Source organism: Mchenga conophoros, linkage group LG4 (assembly GCF_057382185.1).
Source record: "Mchenga conophoros isolate Kocher_MC1m ecotype Shallow Benthic linkage group LG4, M_conophoros_male_GT1.1, whole genome shotgun sequence".
In the NCBI taxonomy this organism is placed as follows: Eukaryota; Metazoa; Chordata; class Actinopteri; order Cichliformes; family Cichlidae; genus Mchenga; species Mchenga conophoros.
In genome coordinates, this window is record NC_140529.1 from 3,166,792 (window position 1) to 3,187,472 (window position 20,681).

At 42.5% G+C, this 20,681-nt stretch overlaps 2 protein-coding genes and 1 long non-coding RNA gene across 3 annotated transcripts in view; 2 read left to right on the forward strand and 1 right to left on the reverse strand.

Moving 5' to 3' along the window:
• Positions 1–1,957: 1,957 nt before the first annotated feature.
• On the forward strand, positions 1,958–2,267 carry LOC146575283 (uncharacterized). Its single transcript, XR_014892109.1, has 2 exons — positions 1,958–2,092; positions 2,196–2,267. It is a non-coding gene; the product is annotated as an uncharacterized LOC146575283 (long non-coding RNA).
• Positions 2,268–7,848: 5,581 nt separating this feature from the next.
• Positions 7,849–13,455, forward strand: LOC146575284 (uncharacterized). The gene is made up of 5 exons (XM_085269969.1): positions 7,849–7,988; positions 11,011–11,079; positions 11,186–11,234; positions 12,234–12,326; positions 12,598–13,455. The coding sequence occupies exons 1-5, from the start codon at positions 7,849–7,851 to the stop codon at positions 12,907–12,909; spliced, it is 663 nt and encodes a 220-aa protein (XP_085126095.1). The 3' UTR covers positions 12,910–13,455.
• A 144-nt stretch (positions 13,456–13,599) lies between these two features.
• LOC146575285 (protein NLRC3-like) overlaps positions 13,600–20,681 on the reverse strand; it is a 93,587-nt gene continuing 86,505 nt past the window's right edge. Inside the window, exons 10-11 of the mRNA XM_085269941.1 lie at positions 16,353–16,399; positions 13,600–16,204 (exon numbers count right to left, since the gene is read on the reverse strand). Coding sequence (XP_085126067.1) covers positions 15,663–16,204; positions 16,353–16,399 — 589 coding nt within the window. The 3' untranslated portion in view covers positions 13,600–15,662. The remainder of the gene's footprint in view (positions 16,205–16,352; positions 16,400–20,681) is intronic.

Below are 20,681 nucleotides of genomic sequence, written 5' to 3' on the forward strand. Positions count from 1 at the left end.
AATCTGCCTGTACAAAGGGAAACATGCATGTTTTAGATGCAAACTCACAACATGGCTGCATTTTTGTCATTATGTGTATTTTATATTGATTTATTCTATTATGTTTTGTATATGAATCTTTACAAGTGTGTCGATACAAAGGCTTGATTAAAACAAAGGTCTCAGCTGTGCTGTTAGGGATGCTCTCATATTTGTTTCAAATGTAATAAATCAAAGGATTTCAGGCTTTTCATCCTTTTTATTTGTTTGGTTCTAACAGCAGCTGGATAAAAACATGCAGGTGATGAATATAATTGTGTGATATTATGAGCATTGTGAATAAAGAAAGAGCAGAGATAGTAAAAAGGAAACAGGTGATGGACGTGAGATTTTCAGAACAAAAGCTCCTCAGTGAGACGATCACCTGGACACAAGGTCAGGCAGCTGGGACTCATCTAGAGAGCAAAATGGAAAAGTGATCTGTGCAGAACATCACTGTTGATTGCAGTTATTTACATCAGACTTCTTCTCTGAGATAAGAGCACCGTTTCTGGGAAAGATGACAGTATTTCCAGGCTGGATGCTGTTTGCAGGGAGAACTGAATGAAAGTCTCCTGCACCTCAGCGCTGAGGTCCACACCTGTGAACACAGATGAGGTCAATCTGCTGCAGCACGTAGAGCTTTACTGATCAGCAGGTTCAAAGGATTCAGCAGAGCGTAGAGTCAGAGCTAAATGCCACATCACCATAGAGTTTGTTAACAACAGCTTTCTTTGCCCTTTGTCTCGATGGACTGAATCAGGGATACTCGTCATACTTCACCTCAACCACGTCACTGAGAGACCCCAGCCTGACACAGCAGCAGAGATGATGAAAGCAGAAACAGCAAACAGATGCTTCAGTTGTGTTTCTCTCTGTGTGTGCGCTCACGCCCACTTGTGTGTGTGAACTTTCCACGTACCTCAGCTTGTTTCTCCAACATGAGCCATCAGGGCTGAAAAACATCACTAACACATGAATTCTTTCTCTTTTTGTTATCACCTGTGATCATGTGTCTCATGTTTCTGTCATTCACCAGTTCTTGTAGAGTTACGTGTAACTAGACTTCTGTGGGACGTAAATGATTGTTTTGTATGCAGATCTGTACAAAGGATGTAAACACTTGATTACAAAGGAGATCTCAGCTGTGTTGTTGTGGATGGACTTCAACGTATTTGTTAAAAAAGAGAATAAAGCAAAGTGTTTTAGCTGTTTGGGAGTTTTTGTTTGATTCCATTCAGTTTTATTTCTATGGAGTCAAATAATAAGAAAGGCTCTAGAACAGCCCTGAGTTTGTCCAGGTGACACTCCTCTGAAGAACAAAGACAAAGAGGAAGAAGGGGACTCGTTTTCAAGTCTTGTTTCTTTCAAAATAAAAGCTGAAATGTTTTGGAAGCATGATAATATTTCAGCCAGGATGGCGTCTCCAAGGAGACCTGCACCTCAGCGCTGAGCTCCACATCACGCCCTGTGAAAGCACAGATATAAATCTGCTGCAGTGAGAAGAACTTTACCCAACACAAGTGTAGAAGTAGACATTTGACTTTACCTACAACCTGTTAACAACAAAGCTTTCATTGCCTCTGCTGTTGATGTCATGTAGGACTAATCATACTTCACATCAGCCATGCACACGTCAGAGGATCTCCAGGCTTTCAGTAATAAAGCCAAGCAGATGATGTGAACATAGCAATAGTAAAACATGCATCATAATCAGCTGTATGTGTCGACTATGTGGCACCTCAGTCTTGTTGGCATGAAGAAAAGTTGTGTAACATGTAGCATAAGGGCTGCAAAGACATCATGTAGACAGCAGTCGTCTGTTAGTCGTAACGTATCTCCTGTTAAAGAGTTAAATGTGCGTTCTCCATCTCTGTCCTCTCACAGCTCGCCGTACACCAACTCCAGCTGTGGTAACCATGGCTGTGCCCATCAACACGCTGAAGCTGAGACGCCACCCGTCACTATGGCGACTCCAATAGGGTTACCTGTCAGCTGTGGACGCATGAAAGGAAAACAGCAGAAACACAGACATGTTTACTGGAACATTTCCTATTGACAGCTTTATGGAAAAGTGGGTTTAAACACTTTTCTATGTTTTATTTTGTTTATTTATGGATTTATTGTGAAAGGAATTTCAAAGGTTTAATTTGACCTTTCCCCTGTTTTTCATACAGACTGGAGACGAATGGATGGTGCTTTCTTTGTTTGTCTAAAGATAATGAATAAAACTCTACAGACATCTTAAACCACCCTCCTTTCTATATATTTTGTTATATAAATGGAACGTATATAAGACACAAACTGAGCTTATATGATACTAAGGACCCTGGAGGTCAGTCCACCTTTATAATTCAGCACAGCCTGGAGTCTTGGTCTTTTCTTGGATGTTGGTTCCCTTTGTTTCCATCCTCTGTTAAGATGTTTCAGTAATGTTGAGGTCTGGGGAGGCCAATCCATGGCTGACGTCCTGTGATGCTGCATTAGCAGTTTGTTCATAGTGAAAAATGAAGCCACTGCCAATCAGACATTTGCACAGTGGATCAACTTCTGATGGTACTGTCCTGAATTCCACACCTATAATATGTTTGCATGTACTGATGAATATGTGCAGCTGATTTTCAGTCCAGTTCCTGTGTGACAGACGCCAGTCTTTCTGCCTGTGTCCTTCCTTAACAATAGAGCCATCCTTCCACTGAGACTGTTTCTGATGAGGCTTCACTGAGCAGTAGATGGATCCCTCAGCTCATCTAATCGTCCTATTTCTAACACATGACTGTCAGAAACTGTTAATCTGCTGCAGCTCTTTAACTCCTCCACTTCTTTTTTTGTAATCTCTTAGTTTCCTCATCTTTTAAGGTGGCACTGCACACCAGATCCAAAGTCAACATGCTGTTATATAATGGAGTTGAACCTGTAATGGAGTTTGATTTAAACCAATCAGCAATTAAGTGAATGATGATGAGCAAAGATGGTGGAGGTGGTGGATGAAGACCCGGACAGCTGTGGTTGGCTCCTCGTACAGAGCAGAGTGAGGTTGTGTTTGCACATTATTATAAAACCATGTTCACCATATATTTTAGCTGCAGACAATAACATGATTTCTTTGCTGTGGTGATTTTATTCCACTTTGGTAAAATGGAAAACCATCATTTCTTGCTGTAATTCACACATTATTCCAAGAGCCTCAACACGAGCCTTGTAGTCCGACCATATATAGACAAATCAATAGTTGTGTTTGTAACAGCTCACGAACATGAATCGTTCCACATTACTTTGAAATCATTGCAAACTAAACTGGAATAAATGAGTGTTTATATATAGTTTTGTCTCAGCTGTTCATACACAGTGTTTCAGTTCTTATCAGAGTCCCACCGTCTCACTGTGGTGAACCTTTAGCTCTGTTGGAAGCGTGTTGTTAGACCAGGTTTCCCTCATTTAAAAATAATCTCTCATTAGAAATGGACATGATGTCTAAGACATAGAAATGCTTATTATGGGTTCACTTGATGTCACTGAAAAGATGCACATGGGTAACGTGCAGGCCATCCAGCTCCGAGGTTTATCTCCTCACCTCGAGTCTGCGACACTCTCTCCGTGTCCTCTCAGATAAGGGCGTGCACATTTCTGCACGATCTTCTAAATTACAAAGAGCGATTCACAAAACAGAAGCTCACAAAACACTCATCACAAACCAAAAATGGCTCCACTGAGCGTCAAACTGTCACCAGAATTTACTGATAATCTAAAGACTCACAGAACTCATTGTGTCTTAGTTTGAGACATAAGTGCATGATCATAATACTGTGTAGTTAGATGAGACAGAGCTGATGCTTGCTCTTAATTATCCTCTTCATGTTTCCCGAGCCTCAGCAGTGGAAGCTACCATGGATAGAAAGACTATGACTCATCTTAAATCTCAAATCTTTGTCTCCAAAGAGCTGCTGATGTGTCCGATATGATCCACAAGCTTAAACTAGGATTATAAGTGTGTGCAGTGATGTGTGTGAAACCTCTGAGGACTCACACGTGTGTGCTTCAGCCCACACACACATATGAAGCACTGCGACCTCACACAGAAGTGTTTTACACATCCAGCCTGAATCCTGATCATTTCTACAGTTTATTAAGTTCAGCTTCACCTGAACATCAGTGATGAAGCTGCTCTGACTCCATCACAGCTCACAGCTGTTGGAATGAGTCAAACAATGAAGAAGGTTCAGAAACAGCTGATGATTTTACAGAAACATGATGCAAACATGAAAATGGACACATGATTTTTTATTAACAGACACTGTTTATGTTTCACGGTGCATGACGTCATCAACACTGACACCAGGGGGCGCTCATCAGCAGCCTGAGGAACTGTGATAAGGGAGGGAGACGCAGTGTTGTGTGTACTGCAGTCGGACAGAAGGAAAAACTTCCTCCTGAAAACATTTTCATCCTTCCCAAAAGTGTTTGAGTCAAATGTTACAAATATATAAATACAATAAAACACAGGGTCTTACATAAAATTAGTGATGCAGTTGTGCACTGAGCACCTTTCCAATGTTCCTTCCTCAGATGAGTCCAGCTGCTGAACACATTAACATCTGTATGTAAATGTAGCCGAGAACCAACCTGAGCACTGCTGGGAAAATACAAAGGCAACCATCAAAGTGCTGTATTATCTTATTTATTCTGAATGTTGACTTAGATCCACACCACGATTTATGAAACTATAGAACTAAAACAACAACAATCGTCTGCTTCTTTAAAATTTCTTTCATTACATCAAACCAGTGAAAACTGAAAAAAACAAAGAGCTGTTAGCATGTTCAGACCAACTTTGAGACAGAGACTGTAAAGTTCTGCACTTTAAATCCTGCCTGTGTTCCTGCAAATGATTCACACTGAAAGTATCTTAGTTTAGTATTGAGTGAGCCACAAAGCAGCCTGATAGCTTTAAAACAGGAAAAGTAAATGAAATTGACAGTTTCAGTGTAGCTGGTAGGGTTGCCAACCGTCCCTTAAAATACGGAATCGTCCCGTATTTCGAAACAAAAGTACACGTCCCGTATTGAGCTAATAAGGGACGCACTTTGTCCCGTAATACAGTGAGAATCAAAAGTAGTCTATAACTTTTAATGGAATTAACGCTTTGTTTGAAAACATAATTCCCAGCCCCTCTCCTGATTTGTGACCAATGAGCTGACAGCACACTTATGACAATTCGAGTATGACAATTCAGATTACCGCTCATCTCATTGGTCGAGGAAAGGTCGCTTGCGGAGAAAATACCGGAAGACAACAGATGACCACAACAAGAAGCATGGCCAACAGGGAAACAAACGCCGACTCTGCGGTGCAAGTCTCGGACGACAGTACACCTAAAGCTGGGCAGACACTGTGCGATTTTTTCAGTCACGTTATTCAGCTCCTGCTCAAACTGCACGATTGACTCGCAGGGGTTAGAAGTTGGTAGGTCACGATGTACTCTCACACTATACCGCCCGATGCTCTGATGCGACCTGAGTGCTCACACTGTGCCTCCATAACATGAAGGTTATAACAGAAAATCTGTCGCTCTCTCTGTCTTTCACTCACACAGACACACCACCACCATCAACTTTGCTAAATTGCTAATGAAAAACATGATCAGGCAGCTGTGATTGAGCAGCGATGTAGATCCAACTATTTTCATGGTTGTTGTGGTCGTGATAATTTTGTGATGCCACATCGAAAAGGCTCGGATGAGCTTTCCAAAGTTCTACAAGTTGTGCCTCCATCGCTTGTGTCCAGATCACACGCTGCACAGCCGTGCTGCTCCATCTTTTACACCAACGTTTACGTGTTTGCGCGTGAGCAGTGTGAGTGGCTGTGGTGAGAACCTCACGAGCGATTGATGATCGGGAGCTGGTCGTGAGGTGTTAATCACTTCTCGTTACCCCACGTATACTACACGACGCACGATGAAGGCCAAAATCGGTCCGATCACTCAAAAATCGGCTCAAAATGGGCCTAAAACCGCACAGTGTAAGCCCAGCATTAGAGCAGCAATGTTTGTTCCCCTCAGAGAAAGGGAAGAATGGGAAAAGGAAAACACCTGGCTGGAAAAAGTTAATATGGGCATGTGCAGTGAATATCAGCTCTATGTGGCCAGAAGTGTGATAATATAATTTATTTTGTGTAATAAACAACTGCAAGGATAGATGATTACAACAAATTGATGACTAATACATAAAAGTAATACATAGATGAATAATGATGATGAGTTATGATGCGTAATCATGGGAACAAGCGGGTTCACAAACAGGAGCAGCTGATTAGCATTAGAAAAGCTGAAATAATACCTCAACTGAAGCCAATTGTACTAAATGCACTAAATGTGCACTGTTACAAGAATGTTTTTCTTTCTATTGTTTTCTATTATTTTAAGTTAAGCAGGACAGAGTGCTTTTAAAGAAAGATTTACTTATATTCTCAAAAGTTAAGCATGACAGGCTTCTGTTTAAGAAAGAGACCTGTTTTACTGTGTTAATGTTGTCATTTTGAGCTAAAAATAAATGGCTAAATGATCATTTGTTTCACATGTGTTCATATCACAAAGAATAGAATATGCATCTACTTAAATCAACTTCAAGTCAAATGGTTAAAAAAATAATTTCACACACAAAAAAAGAGCTAGAAAATTCACCACACTGGGAAGGGTGAAGACAACTGGGTCGCCCGGCCCTGGCCACGAGGTGTCCCTTATTTATTTTTCAGGGAGTTGGCAACCCTAGTAGCTGGATCTATTATTGGGGGGTCATGACCCCCGTAACCCTGCCTGGTCCTGAGGTCAAATCCACCATCTTTGTTTCAGAGCTTCATGTTCTCCCGTGTTTGTGTGCGTCCTCTCCGGTACTCCGGCTTCCTCCCACAGTCCAAACACATGCAGTTAGTGGGGTCAGGTTAGCTGTGAGTGGTTGTGTCTCTGTGTTATTCCACCTTAATCAATGACTTCCTGTTAGCATGAAGTGCTTCTGTAGGACTGATGTCATTTTCATGGTTGGATCATTTAAATGAAGCTGGACTCAGATGCAGTAAATAAGCTGATTGATCATTAATGAATAAAGCTGGTCAAACACATCACGTGGACACATGTGATTGTGTGTTGTAGTATTGATCCCAATGCTGGTATCAGTCCTGGATCAATAACACTGGATGGATGCGTTCAGCATGGAGCCCCTGAGCTGTGTTACAGACAAACATGGAAACTGACAGGTCTGTGTCATTCACAGTCTGTAACACTTCTAAACAACAGAGGCTGACCCAAGTGCCTCAGAGCCAGGCACGCTCACATCACAGCTCTCTAAATAAGCCAGTTTCAAAATAAGAGCTGAAAGCTGTGTTTGCTTGTGTTAGCTTATTATTGTGGAGACTAACATTCAGTGATCGTGTGTTCAGACTCATAATGATTACTCTCAGAAATCCTGATCTTTGTATTTACTGTGTGTTGGATCAATAACTGAGATTCATGGTATCACACAGCTGTGCTGCTGCTGATGTCAGCACATCTGGAACAATACGAGGTATCTGCTACCAGACTGAGCAGGACGTGAGACCTGTGGACTGTTTAAAGCTGTCCCTCCACAGCTCACTCAGACCTGATCCACACCTCAGTGATATTCTCTGACTTCCTCACACTCAAAAAAATCAACTAGGGCATGTGTTTGATTAACAAAGTAGTAATATGTTTACATCACATGAAGAAATCATTTTTATGCTCATTAAATGATTCATTCTTTTTTGTTGAATATAAATCAAAGAAAACTTTGATGAGTTAAATTCGTTCATGGCAATCCAATGAGAATGAGGTCCATCAAACCAACAGCTCTGATAGCGTCATGTATTGCGCATGCTCCACGCCCACCGGATGCGGAAAGGTCCGTTGAGAAGTTAACGAGCGCACGTGGAGTTACTTCTTTGGCATACCTGATAGTGAGGTAAGTAATATTTCTTGATATATTTATTTAGGTTAGTGGAGTGAGAGATAAATACTATTACCGTATTTTCACGACCATAAGGCGCACTTAAAAGCCTTAGATTTTCTTCAAAAAGTGCGGCGCGCCCTATAGCGCAGTGCACCCTATGTGTTGTAAGGAGGACGTAGTAGAGAACACCATGAGAACGTTAAAGGGTGAAGTGTGGGCGTTGATCGTATATACCAGGACAATCGCACATACCTGTATAAAAGAACAGGTATGTGCGTTATGCAAGACATCGTTGTTTTAACAACCCTGAAAATGGCAAAGAGACACGCTTACGAAGCACAGTTTAAACTGAAGGCCATCAGCTACGCGGAGGAACATGGAAATCGAGCAGCGGCGAGAGAATTTAAGATTAACGAATCGATGGTTCGCAAATGGAGGAAGCTAGAAAACAAGCTCCGACAGGTCAAGAAAACGCAGCTGAGTTTCCGCGGACATAAGGCGAGGTGGCTCGAGTTGGAGGAAAGACTTGAGCGGTGGATCATCGAGCAAAGAACGAGCTGGAGAAGCGTTTCGACTTCACCATTCGGCTAAAAGCAGTTTCACTTTCACTTTTTATGAAACGGTGCCATTTTTCCCTCCGGACCAGGACTACGATAGCGCAGCAACTTCCAGCGGATTACGGTATAAGGAAAAGCTGGCCATCTTCCGCTCCTACTGCAGCAAACACATCGGCGACAAAAACATCCAGCCCAGCCACATCACAAACATGGACGAGGTCCCGCTCACTTTTGACATCCCGGTGAGTCACACTGTGGAGAAGAAGGGGACCAGCACGGTAGCGATACGCACAACGGGGTATGAAAAGTCTTCTTTTACTGTTGTGCTTGGCTGCCATGCTAATGGACAGAAACTGCCGCCTATGGTGATTTTTAAGAGAAAGACTTTGCCTAAAGAGAAGTTTCCAGCAGGAATCATCATTAAGGCAAATGAAAAGGGCTGGATGGATGAGGAAATGATGAAAGAGTGGCTGAGGGAGGTGTATGTAAGGAGACCAGGTGGTTTTTTCCACGCAGTTTCACTAAGAGTGGAAGGCAGCGCCGGGCGAGTTACGCCACAATTTGCCAATGGATTGTAGATGCTTGGGCTAACATGTCTGCTGGCACTGTTGTTCGAGCTTTCGCAAAAGCCGGCATCGTTTCCGAGGAGCCGCACGGCACGGAAAGTGACTCTGACAGTGAAGAAAGTGAACCTGGCATGTTTGATGGAGATTTAGCGCAGCTGTTCAATTCAGACACAGAGGATGAGGACTTCGATGGGTTTGATTGATGATAAAAATGTGAGTACCAAACTTTGTTTTGCTCCTGCTTTATTTTTAAATACGCACACTTGTATGCTTGTGTGTTGTTGATGATGACAATTACCGGCAATAGAAATGTGAGTAAGGTACCGAACTCAGGTTTGCTCCCGCTTTATTTTTAAATACGCATACGGTACTTGTATGCGCCCTATGATCCAGTGCGCCTTATGTGTGTGTTAAATACAGTAATGGCACACATAACTGAGACTGCGCCTTTTAGCACAGTGCGCCTTATGGTCGTGAAAATACGGTAGTTAAAATTTTTTACCTGTGTAGTGTGGAGATTTAGAGGAGTTTTATATATAGCAGGGAGGTTGTAGACCCAAGCATTTTTCAAATGTAAGTCGGTGAATTTAATGTTTTTTTAAAAACTTAACCGGAGTCGCTAATTGTTGCAACAGAGCAAAAACTGATGAGGTTATTTTGGTAAGTTCGTTTTTTGTTTTTGTTTCTGTCGACTTTGAATGAGGTTTGTTTCATGGTTATCTGCGTTGGTAGGACTGTTTTTCTTCTCTGGAGTTAGCTAACTTTGAAGAGCGGGAAAGCCGCGTAGAGCCGTAACGTCTTCGCATATAGCTCCGTGAATGACAGGTTACTTTCTGCTTAACCGGAGTTGGTGATTGTTGGTAGTAGTGGTAAGACTGACCGACATGGTTTGGGTGATTTTATGAGTGTTTTATGATGCTCTATCTAAAATTCCTGTTTTTGTCAGTGGAGTTTAGTCGCGGGCAACCGCATTAACTGGATTGATGAAAGGTTTAATTCAACTAAACCAGCGTTTAGGGGAGTTAATAACAAGGAGTAAGATAAAATCTGTCACAATAATTGCATGTGCATTTTCTTTTTTGTAATATATTCACTTAGTTTTCGAATTCAGAATGATTTAGGTGGATAATTGTTCGGGTTATAGTTTCTCTGGTGCTCTGCATTAAGGCTGACTAACGGTGCGTTCACACCGAACGCGATAGATGCCCCTAGCTGATCGCGTGCACATTTGCACCTCGAAGCGCGTCCAGCATGAACTGGTCGAGGTTTATATGCAATTTTCACGCGTATGAAGAAGAGATCTGGGAGGAAGTAGTGCCAGACGGTATGTTATTAAAATGGCAGCTGTCAATCTAGCGTTTGAAGAAAGAGTCTCCCTTCTCTATTTGCTGTGGAGAGCAGAGCAGTGCCTAAAGGACGTCCTCACCGTACCTGGGTCCATCAGGTCTTCCACAAGCATGAGCAGTTTGGTGAGTTTCACCACTTGCTCCAGAAGCTCCGTCTGGATGACGGCCGCTTTCAGCTGTACCACCTTCTGTCCCTTGCCGAGTTTGAGGAGCTGCTGTCCCGCAGATTTTACCAACTCGAGCGGTAGACGTGATAAGCGCGAATGCACAAAATGCACCACACAAACTGCAGCGCGTATTTTACTTCGCGTTTCAAAGGCGTCAGTCGTGTGAAGTAGGCAGAAAAGCGTTTTCTCAATGCAAATCTGCTTCCGAAGTTTAGCTGGACCTCCAGTCGCGCTTCATCGTGCTCCTCCATTGACTTTACATGTAAACCTGAAGCTCTGGTCGCGTCTATCGCGTTCGGTGTGTACGCACCGTAACAGTCTTCACATTTCACAGTATGTAGATATTAACACAAATTTGTCAGAGTAATAACTTTGTTTTAATTAATTTCTCTCCCCAGAAATACATCACAAAATAAAGCCACATTCCCATGCTCTGAGATTCTTATGCACCTCCTCAACAATACATGGTAAGTTCATGTTTGCCTTATTATTATTATGTTATTTATTTTTTTTGGATGATGCAGAAGTTTAATCTCCTTGACGTTTTCTAATGCATATTTCATTTTTTATCAGTGACGTGTATGTGGCAGTGCAAGCATTGTGTTACCAGAGAGAGCAGCAGGTACAAATTACTTCAACATTATAAACTACATCATCATTACGGAATAGGTCAACATTATCTGTGCATATATGTTAATTGTCCGTGCACATTTAAGACTTGGAGTGGACTGAACACTCATGTCTATAAAGCTCATTCATCTCAGTTTACACAGACAGCTTCAAGTTCAGTAACTTTTAAATGTGAGTTATGTGACTGCAGTGACGTCTTCTCTGAGAGAGATTTTTTTGTCCATATTGGAACACATCTGCGAAGTAACGAGACAGTTAGTTGTGTGTTTCTTGGTTGCCCTTTCAAGACAAATATTTACAATACATTTTATACACACAAGAGGAAGCATCATCCACACACACTTAAAGATTTTAAAGACAGTGTAGTTACACGTGTGGACCCAGTTCAAGTGATAGAGTCCTCTGATAACGTAAGGGCTAGCTGTTCTGAAGATGTATCCTATGGTGAATTTGAAAGTGAGTCAGTGACAGAATGTGATAATAGTGCTGTTGAAAATCAGCCCGAACTAATTGAACGGAAATTAGCAGTAATATTGTTGAAATTGGAACACATATTTCATGTTCCAGCAAAAGGATTAGATGAGTTCTTAGAGGAGTTAGTTTTTCTGTTGAGTTCAGCTAGTGTACCTCTGACAAAGCGTACAATTAGAGAAATTTTTAAGAGCCTTAACCTCCATATTAGTCAGGCTGTTATTGAAGAGCTTGCAAATTCTGTATGTGTTTCTAACCCTGTGGCTAAAATATTGGGAAAGTGTGGCCCTCTTGCCACTCCTTATAAAAGAAAACTATACTACATACAAAATTTTAGGGTTGTAGAGCCTGTTGAGTATTTTTTATCGATAGACCAAAGGAAGTCATTTCAGTACAAACGCTATATAAGAACCAGTCTATTTACCATGTGGCCTTTTGGACTCTTCCAAACTAAGTATTCCTTTTTCAAACTGCTGCCTAAAAGCTAAATATTGTCATTATGGATTCCCTTTTTTCTTAGGATGACACAATACATACAAGACGAGCATGCATCCTGAAGTCCTTGTGTGTCTACCTGAATGAAGACCATGAGAAACTTGTGAAGGAATATACGGTCAGTTACATTCACAAGTTGTTCTGTGTTATGTAATTTGCTCCAGGAGTTATGGGTAATTTCAATATATGAAATGGTAAAATGTGACACCACGTGTGAATAAAAGATATTGCAATTGGTCCTTGTTTTGTTTCATGTCAAATTTCTGAGGTGTGAAACCAGAGACATAGAATTTAGTAAATATATCAGCATATTCACGCTGATTGCTGAATTCCTTTATTTTTTTCATATCTAGACTCAAACAAATGTATTATTGTATTTTACGTCACAGAACACTGAGGCCAACACTGAAGCCATGGAACAAACTGTGATGGGAGTGTATGTCATACATCAGGAGGGTGCGGAGCCTGGAGATGACCCAGAGAACATCGGTGTCCTGATTGAAGGCGTGGAGGTTCTCACTGGTTTGAGGAGCATTGCAATTGCTTGTGCTCTGTTATTTGGACTGATATACTGTCTGAACCTAAGCTACCCACCGGAGCTCAAATGCACTTTTGAAGTCTTGCAAAAGATTATCATGAAGCTGGATGGACAGAGGTTGTCATCCAAGGCACAGTTTCTAAAAAACAAGCTAATGGGGTGAATGAGCTTGAAACAGACTCAGGCAAGCCAGATATTTTTTTTCAAGGTTTTTGCAATGCAAATATGTGTTTACTGTTTTAAAGTTTAAAATTGTAAGTTATAAAATGTTCATATAAACTATGTGGTTTGCTCTGCGGCTATTATACAAAGATTGTTTGTTCATAACTTAAAGTCTTATACAGTTTAAGTGTAAACACTGATTTTTGCCAGATGGCAATTGTTACAAAGGCAAATGCACACTGGTTTTCACAAATTGTTTGAGTGGAGCAGTTATACTCAAAATTGAATGTTTTCTCCACACGTTAAATAGCATAAAGTCACTATTAATGGATACAGCCTGATTAAATGGAGGACTAATGTATGCAAGCAACATAGTAATGTTGTAATATTATAGTAATGTTGAATGTTATGTCTGAGCTTTAAATTGTGTTAAAATTCATATTGTTGTTTGCAATGCATATTTTACTACATTTTACCAAAGTTGCTTTGGGGATAATATTTTTTGTCTGCAAACTATTCAACAGACTTATTTCATTTTTATTATTAGGGTTAGGGTTATTTTATTGTATTTTTTCTTTCAGTCAGCATGTCTTGATCTGGAAGTTCTGTGGTCTTAGTATGAGATGGTTAAAGGGGAGAAAGCTAGGCTGAACTGGGATCCTGCCAACTGTTTTAAGAATGTTCAAGCAAAATAAAAGAGATGGTTTTGCAAGTTATCATTTATGTATGTTTCATTAATTTAATTAAAAGTAATGTTTACATAAGCAATACAAACACTAACTGAAACATGATTGGTGTAAGTACTACAGACATAAATTACATTTGTTCATTCAACAAGATTAACATTGGTGTAACAAATATTTTACTAGTTCATGTAACAAGACTGACTTTTGATGTGCCAAAGTGTTTAAACAATATAACATGAATTTAAATTAATTAGACTAACTTGGTACAAACATGTTAACTGAATAAAAATCAAATTAACTGAATGTTAATGTTTAAATTATGTTACACTTACAAACATATTTAGTGTTGAAACAACACAATCAAGATGGATTGATATAACATGATTTGTTTAGATGGAATATAGGTGGCAAGATGAAATTAAGTTCATCCAATGAATTATTTTTTTGAGTGCAGTAGAGACAGAAACCATTCAGATCTGGGACCATCAGCTGACTGATGATGTCACACAGACTGTGTTTTTCAGGAACAGTGATTCTGATGTGAGCCTGCTAGCTGACAGCAGACCTGATGAAAGCACATGTTCACATCTGTGAGGACAGACTGGACTCTTTGACTGCACCTTGGTTCTCCTCAGAGGTCTGTACAGGAGCATGTCCACCCCCACTGAAGATCTCAGTCACTGTGAAACATAGAAAGCTGCTTGTGTGGCCTCTGCCTCACATGTAGATACAGCTACAGGTTTCTCTGTCAGTCAGACTGAAACAGTGTCCTGATGCTGCATCATTCAGCTCTGTGCACCAGTCAGCATCACTGGGAGCTACCAGTGTTTCTGCCCTTTTCCTGTAACACTACACTCAGCACAGGCTCAGCTGGTATCCAGTGTTGGACTTTGGCTTCAGCTGCTGTGATAGATCCTCTAACATAGATCAGCTCTGCTACATGTTGTTAGATAAGTGCAGCTGCTGTCATGTCCTGATGTTTCTCTGGCTCAGCAGCTTCTCCATCAGAGGTTCACATGGAGCTGATCCAGTATCTCCAGTAACTGTGTTCTGTGCCTCACTGGTTCATCCTTCTGTCTGTGTGACGTCAGTCAGATGTTGAAGTTAAACTCTGTAATCTTCACTGTGTCACAGAGTTCAGTGAGTCCCGTTATTCACAGTATCAATCAGATCATCAGAGAACAGCTGATCAGCAATCAGTGGTGCCAACAGCGCCTCCTGTGGTGAGAGGATGCAATAATGCAATGTAGCATTTTTCCACTCAACACTTGCAGTCATGGAAACTGTCTGTTGGATCTGTGTGACGTTGCTTTCTTGGTTAGAGTTCCTCACAAATGTCCAGATGATTCTTCTAATGAGGCGTCGACCATGTTTGCAGCTCTTTGGAAGAAAACGTCGCCCTTTGCCATCCTTACTTTTCTTTGACTTCTTCAAATGCAGCTGAACTCCAGCTGGTATTTTCTTGGACTTTGCAGCTGTTTCTGGTCATCAGTTCATTCCTGCAAACCTCTGAAGCTGAACAACAATGATGCTGCATTGCTGGCTGATCCCAAAAGGTTGATTCTGTTCATCTGGACGTTTTCAGAAACGTTTGCTCACTGATCAGGTGACTTCTTCAGTCTCAGCTGACTGCAGCTTTACAAGCTTACAAACAGCACATTTGCACAATGACTGAAAGCAGCAGCACCTGATATATATGATACTAATATAATACATATACATATATAATCCATACTAATGATGAAGGAACTGAGCTCACAGTCCATTGTTCATTCAGTGAACTACTCAGTTTATTTTGGGCCTCAGAAATGCTCACTCTGTTTGTACATCACTGTCAGCAATAGACTCATTCTGCTGTGTGGACAGGAACACATGTGACATCACTTCCTGTTTGTTTGTGACTGAAGAAGTTTACAAGGAATCATTTAGAAGAGTTTCAAACATCAACTGATTGAATCCATGAATCTGAAAACGTGTTTGTGAGTGAAAGAGACAGACATGTACAGACTGAACTATCTGTTCAACAGTCAGAGTGTTTCTGTAACAGGAGACACTCTTTACACTCCACTCAGCACAGGGACACTGAGGAACCAGGAGACCAGAGAAACAGAAACCCAGGATAAAGAGTTTGAGTGAATGTGGTGTTGAAGGTGTGGAGGTGGATCAGAGTGTCAGAGGAGACTCTGTAGAAGGACAGAGTGCCAGCAGGACAGTCCACATACACTGCTGCTCTGTTAGAGACAGAGGAGGAGGAGGAGGAGGAGGAGATGGGTGTTTCTCTGTTATTGTGCCTGACATAACCAGGACCATCATCAGAGCAGATCAGACTCCAGGACTGATCATTGCATCCAAACAAACAGTCATAACTGTCTCCTTTCCTTCTGATGCTTCTGTAACTCACTGATATAAAAACTCTTCCTCTCCACTCAACCTCCCAGTAACAGCGACCAGTCAGACCATTTCTACACAGCAGCTGAGGATAAACATCAAATCTGTCTGGATGATCAGGATATGACTGAACCTCCTCCACACGTGTCACCTTCCTGTTGTTGTCAGACAGTTGGAGGTTTGTGTTCACTGTGTTTGTGTCGATTGTGAGTTGACAGGAATCTGATGGAGAGAACAAACACAATCCAGCTGCAGTTATTGATCCATCATCTGTTCATTGATTGACACTTTGATGATGACTCCTGACATGATGAAGATGGTTGAATGTGTGCTGCTTTGTTTTCATGAATCCCATTAAAAACACACTTACACTTCCTCAGACCTGGTCTCAACCATCGGACTCCAGCAGGCTCCACCCTGAAAGGAGGAGGGGGGTCAGAGCAGCACAGTCAGCATGCACACATGGACATTACATGGCTCTCACACACACACTGTTACACACTGAGCTCAAAGCTCGGCTCCACTGTTTTATTCAAAGAAATCTACATTTATTTATCAGCACATTTAAAAACAGCTTGAGCCAAAGTGCTGCACAGAGTAGAGAGAAAATAGGAAACATACACAGTAATGACTATAAAGACTGGTCAGGATTGAAAGCTACAGAGTACAAATGTGTTTCCAACCGGCTTTTAAAAATGTCCAGTGTTGGTGACGACCTGATGTGAAGGGCGACTGTTCCAGAGTTTGGCTGCAGCCATCGATAAAGCTCACCTCTGTTTTTACGTCTAGTTCTGGTCAGAAGCTGCTTATCTGCAGACCTGAGGGCTCCACTTGGATTCTTTTGTTAAAGAGAGATAAGATGGAGCCAATCCATTCACAGATTTAAAGACAACCAGATCTGGAAGTGGATTCTACCACGTACTGGTAACCAGTGGAAAAAGCTGGTGATGGGTCGTCTAGCACAGACCCACCGCTGGAACCAGACAATTGATGAGGGAGAGAACTGTGACAGCGCCGTTCCTTCACTTGACCTCAGTCGCTCTCGTCTGCTCCCTCGTAACACTGCTCTTTATTGAGCTTACATGAATATGCACAAGTTCATTATGACGTCTTACACAGGTATGAACAAAGAGTACCAGTCTGTGCATAGTGTGTGTGTGTGTGTGTGTGTGTCTGTGTCTGTGTGTGTGTGCGTCTGTGTGTGTGTGTGTGTCTGTGTGTGTGTGTGTGTGTCTGTGTGTGTCTCTGTGTGTGTGTCTGTGTGTGTGTGTGTGTGTGTGTCTGTGTGTGTCTGTGTGTGTGTCTGTGTGTGTGTGTGTGTGTCTGTGTGTGTGTCTGTGTGTGTGTGTCTGTGTGTCTGTGTCTGTGGGTGTGTCTGTGTGTCTGTGTGTGTGTGTGTGTGTGTGTGTGTCTGTGTGTGTGTGTGTGTGTCTGTGTGTCTGTGTGTGTCTGTGTGTGTCTGTGTGCGTGTGTGTCTGTGTGTGTGTGTGTCTGTGTCTGTGTGTCTGTGTGTGTGTGTGTCTGTGTGTGTGTCTGTCTGTGTGTGTGTGTGTCTGTGTGTGTGTCTGTCTGTGTGTGTGTGTGTGTGTGTGTGTCTGTGTGTGTGTGTGTGTGTCTGTGTGTGTCTGCGTGTGTGTGTCTGTGTGTGTGTGTCTGTCTGTGTGTGTGTGTGTGTTCCAGATGTGACCCTGTGACCCCAAAGCTGGTGCTAAGAGTCCAGCGGTCCCCCTAACAAAGGGCTCTTATACTTAACCAGACACAGAGTAGGTGTCCTCCTACACCAGGGGTCTCAAACTCGCGGCCCGCGGGCCAATTGCGGCCTGCCGGACGATAGTTTTTGGCCCCACCTTAATATGAAAATGTAATGTTAGTTTGATAATGTATGACACTTTACAGTGTTGTGGGCGGAGCTGAATTAACCCACCAATCAGGGTGGGATATGGATCTCAGGGGACACCAGCCGGGCTTGATGCAAGCAGGGAAACATTTCTCAATGAGTCAAAGTTCCAGCAGCGTTGCCCTGGAGTGTTTCTTTCTTTCCTGTGCCTGGCTGGCTTCCTCCTTTCTATTGGGCAAACGCCGACATTCGCCCCAGCGCGCTGCGTTCACAACACTTCAAAAAAAGTTGTTTTTTAAGTTGCTGCCCAGCGGGACATTATACGTATATAGATTTATACACACGTCAGTGGGATTTAAAGTTATTTTTCCACAGAGAGAGATCTCATATTAACTCTCACAGTGATGCGTAGGCGGCGGGATAAAAGAAAAGTCATGAACTCAATGCAGCCCAATTTAGTCTGCAGTCACATAGCGACACCTGTTCATCGGCAACAACAGTCCCCGGTAACCCGGACTAATTATAGGGTCGCACCGTAATTTGTGGCTCCATGTTTTTATTTGCATCACTGCGTTTGCATTGCAGCAAACATGAACATTACATATATTTCAATATAATGTAAAAGCAGTCAAAACAACTAACATCAGAAACAGCTGATGTTATTTGTTATATGTCACGGTGTCATTTCCGCTTCTTTCTCCTGTAACAACAGCCCGGCGCCGTGAGCAGTCGCCTTTTTTGCGCTCGCTATCCCTGCACTTTCTACCATCTGCAAACGCCACGGTGTTCGTGTCGTCATGAAAGACATGAACATCGAGCGTAAAAACAAAGGAGACTGCTACCGGCTTTTTATCTGCCGATCGCCGTGCTACGGTTGCAAGAAAAAGAAGCAGAAATGACGTTCTCTACGCGTTGAGACGTTCCCCGTCCGTCGGCTAAACGCTTGATTGAAACTTCAATGCGACAGTGACACCAAGTAGAATTATAAATGTCACATAGCCCCAAACATGTCTTTTTCAAAGCCTGCGGTGAAGAGAAAGGTTGCTGATGAGCACCGACAATTTCAGGAAAAGTGGGAAATGCAATATTTCTTTGTTGAGCACAGGGGCACCCCGACCTGTCTTATTTGCACAGAGAAAGTTGCGCTGCACAAGGAATACAATTTGAAACGTCATTACACAACTAGACATGCTGAGCTGGATGCAAAATACCAGGGAGACGAGAGAGCGAACCGGGTTGCCAGTCTTAAAACAGATCTACTGAGGCAGCAAGATTTCTCCAAGAAAGCAACCAAAGAGAATAATGCAGCAGTCGGAGCCACGTGGTTAGTGAGATGATTGCTAAAGCAGGGAAGCCATTCACAGAAGGTGCATTTGTCTAAAAGTGCATATTGCAGGCTGCAAATATAGTCTGTCCGGGAAAGAAAGGTCAGTTTAGCAACATCAGCCTTTCTGCCAACACCGCAGCAGATCGCATTTCTGACCTGTCAAGTGACATTTATGACCAACTGTGTGAGAAAGCCAAATGTTTCAGTGTATACTCAGTCGCTCTTGATGAGACCACAGACATCACCGACACTGCCCAGCTCCCAATGTATGTCCGTGGTGTTGATGACAGTTTTGAAGTGATGGAGGAGCTGCTCACAGTAATTCCAATGCATGGCCAGACCACCGCTCAGCAGATATTTACAAGCTGTGTGATGCCATTGAGAATGTTGGTTTGCCATGGAAGAGGTTTGTTGGAATAACAACAGATGGAGCGCCATCAATGACAGGGAGGAAACATGGACTGGTGGCACAAAACAAACTGGAAGAGGAAGGCGTGGAGGAGGCCATTGCTCTGCACTGCATCATCCATCAGCAGGTCCTTTGCAGCAAATGCCTGAAGTTTGACAATGTGATGTCTATTGTTGTGAAATGCATCAACCAAATCAGATCCAGGGGCTTAAAGCACCGAAGGTTCTGTGCTTTTCTAGAGGAAATGGAGTCAGAATATGGGGATGTGCTCGACTTCACTGAGGTACGTTGGCTCAGCAGGGGAAATGTATTAAAGAGACTTTTTGAGTTGAGAGCAGAAGTGAAGCCTTCATGGAGAAGGATGGAGTTAGTGTTCCTGTGCTAACTGATCCCAAATGGCTCATGGACTCAGCTTTTCTTGTTGATATGACACATGAGCTTAATGTACTGAACAAGACGTTACAAGGCCAGGGGCAACTTGTCAGTGCTGCCTATGACAACGTGAGAGCATTCTCCACAAAACTGGCGCTCTGGAAAGCTCAGCTCTCTCAGACAAACCTTTGCCATTTCCCAGCATGCAAGGCTCTCGTGGATGCAGGCACACCATTCAGTGCTGACGAGTATGTTGATGTCATTTTGAGGCTACAGGAGGAATTTGATCACAGATTTGCTGACTTCAAGACACACAGAGCCACCTTTCACATTTTTGCGGACCCCTTCTCCTTTGATGTGCAAGATGCCCCTTCTGTGCTTCAAATGGAGCTCATTGAGCTGCAGTGCAACTCTGAACTCAAAGCAAAGTTCAGGGAGGTGAGTGGAAAAGAAGACAAGCTTGGACAATTTTTGAGAGAATTGAGCCCTAGTTTCCCTCGGCTTTCCCGAATGTTCAAGCGGACCATGTGCCTTTTTGGTAGCACATACTTGTGCCAAAAGCTCTTCTCCACTTTGAACTTCAATAAGTCCAAGTACAGGTCCAGACTTACGGATGATCATCTTCAAGACATACTGAGGGTCGCAACTGCTTCCTCCCTCAGGCCAAATCTGGCTCGGCTATGCGAGAGGAAACGCTGCCAGGTCTCTAGCAGCAAGGAGTAGGCAAGAGAAGCCATGTTCAGAAGAACAGTTC

Coding starts and splice junctions, on each gene's coding strand:
- LOC146575284 (XM_085269969.1), top strand. CDS start 7,849: ATGAGAATGAGGTCCATCAAACCAACAGCTCTGATAGCGTCATGTATT. Junction 7,989..11,010: donor TTGGCATACCTGATAGTGAG/GTAAGTAATATT, acceptor TTCTCTCCCCAG/AAATACATCACAAAATAAAG. Junction 11,235..12,233: donor GTTACCAGAGAGAGCAGCAG/GTACAAATTACT, acceptor CTTTTTTCTTAG/GATGACACAATACATACAAG.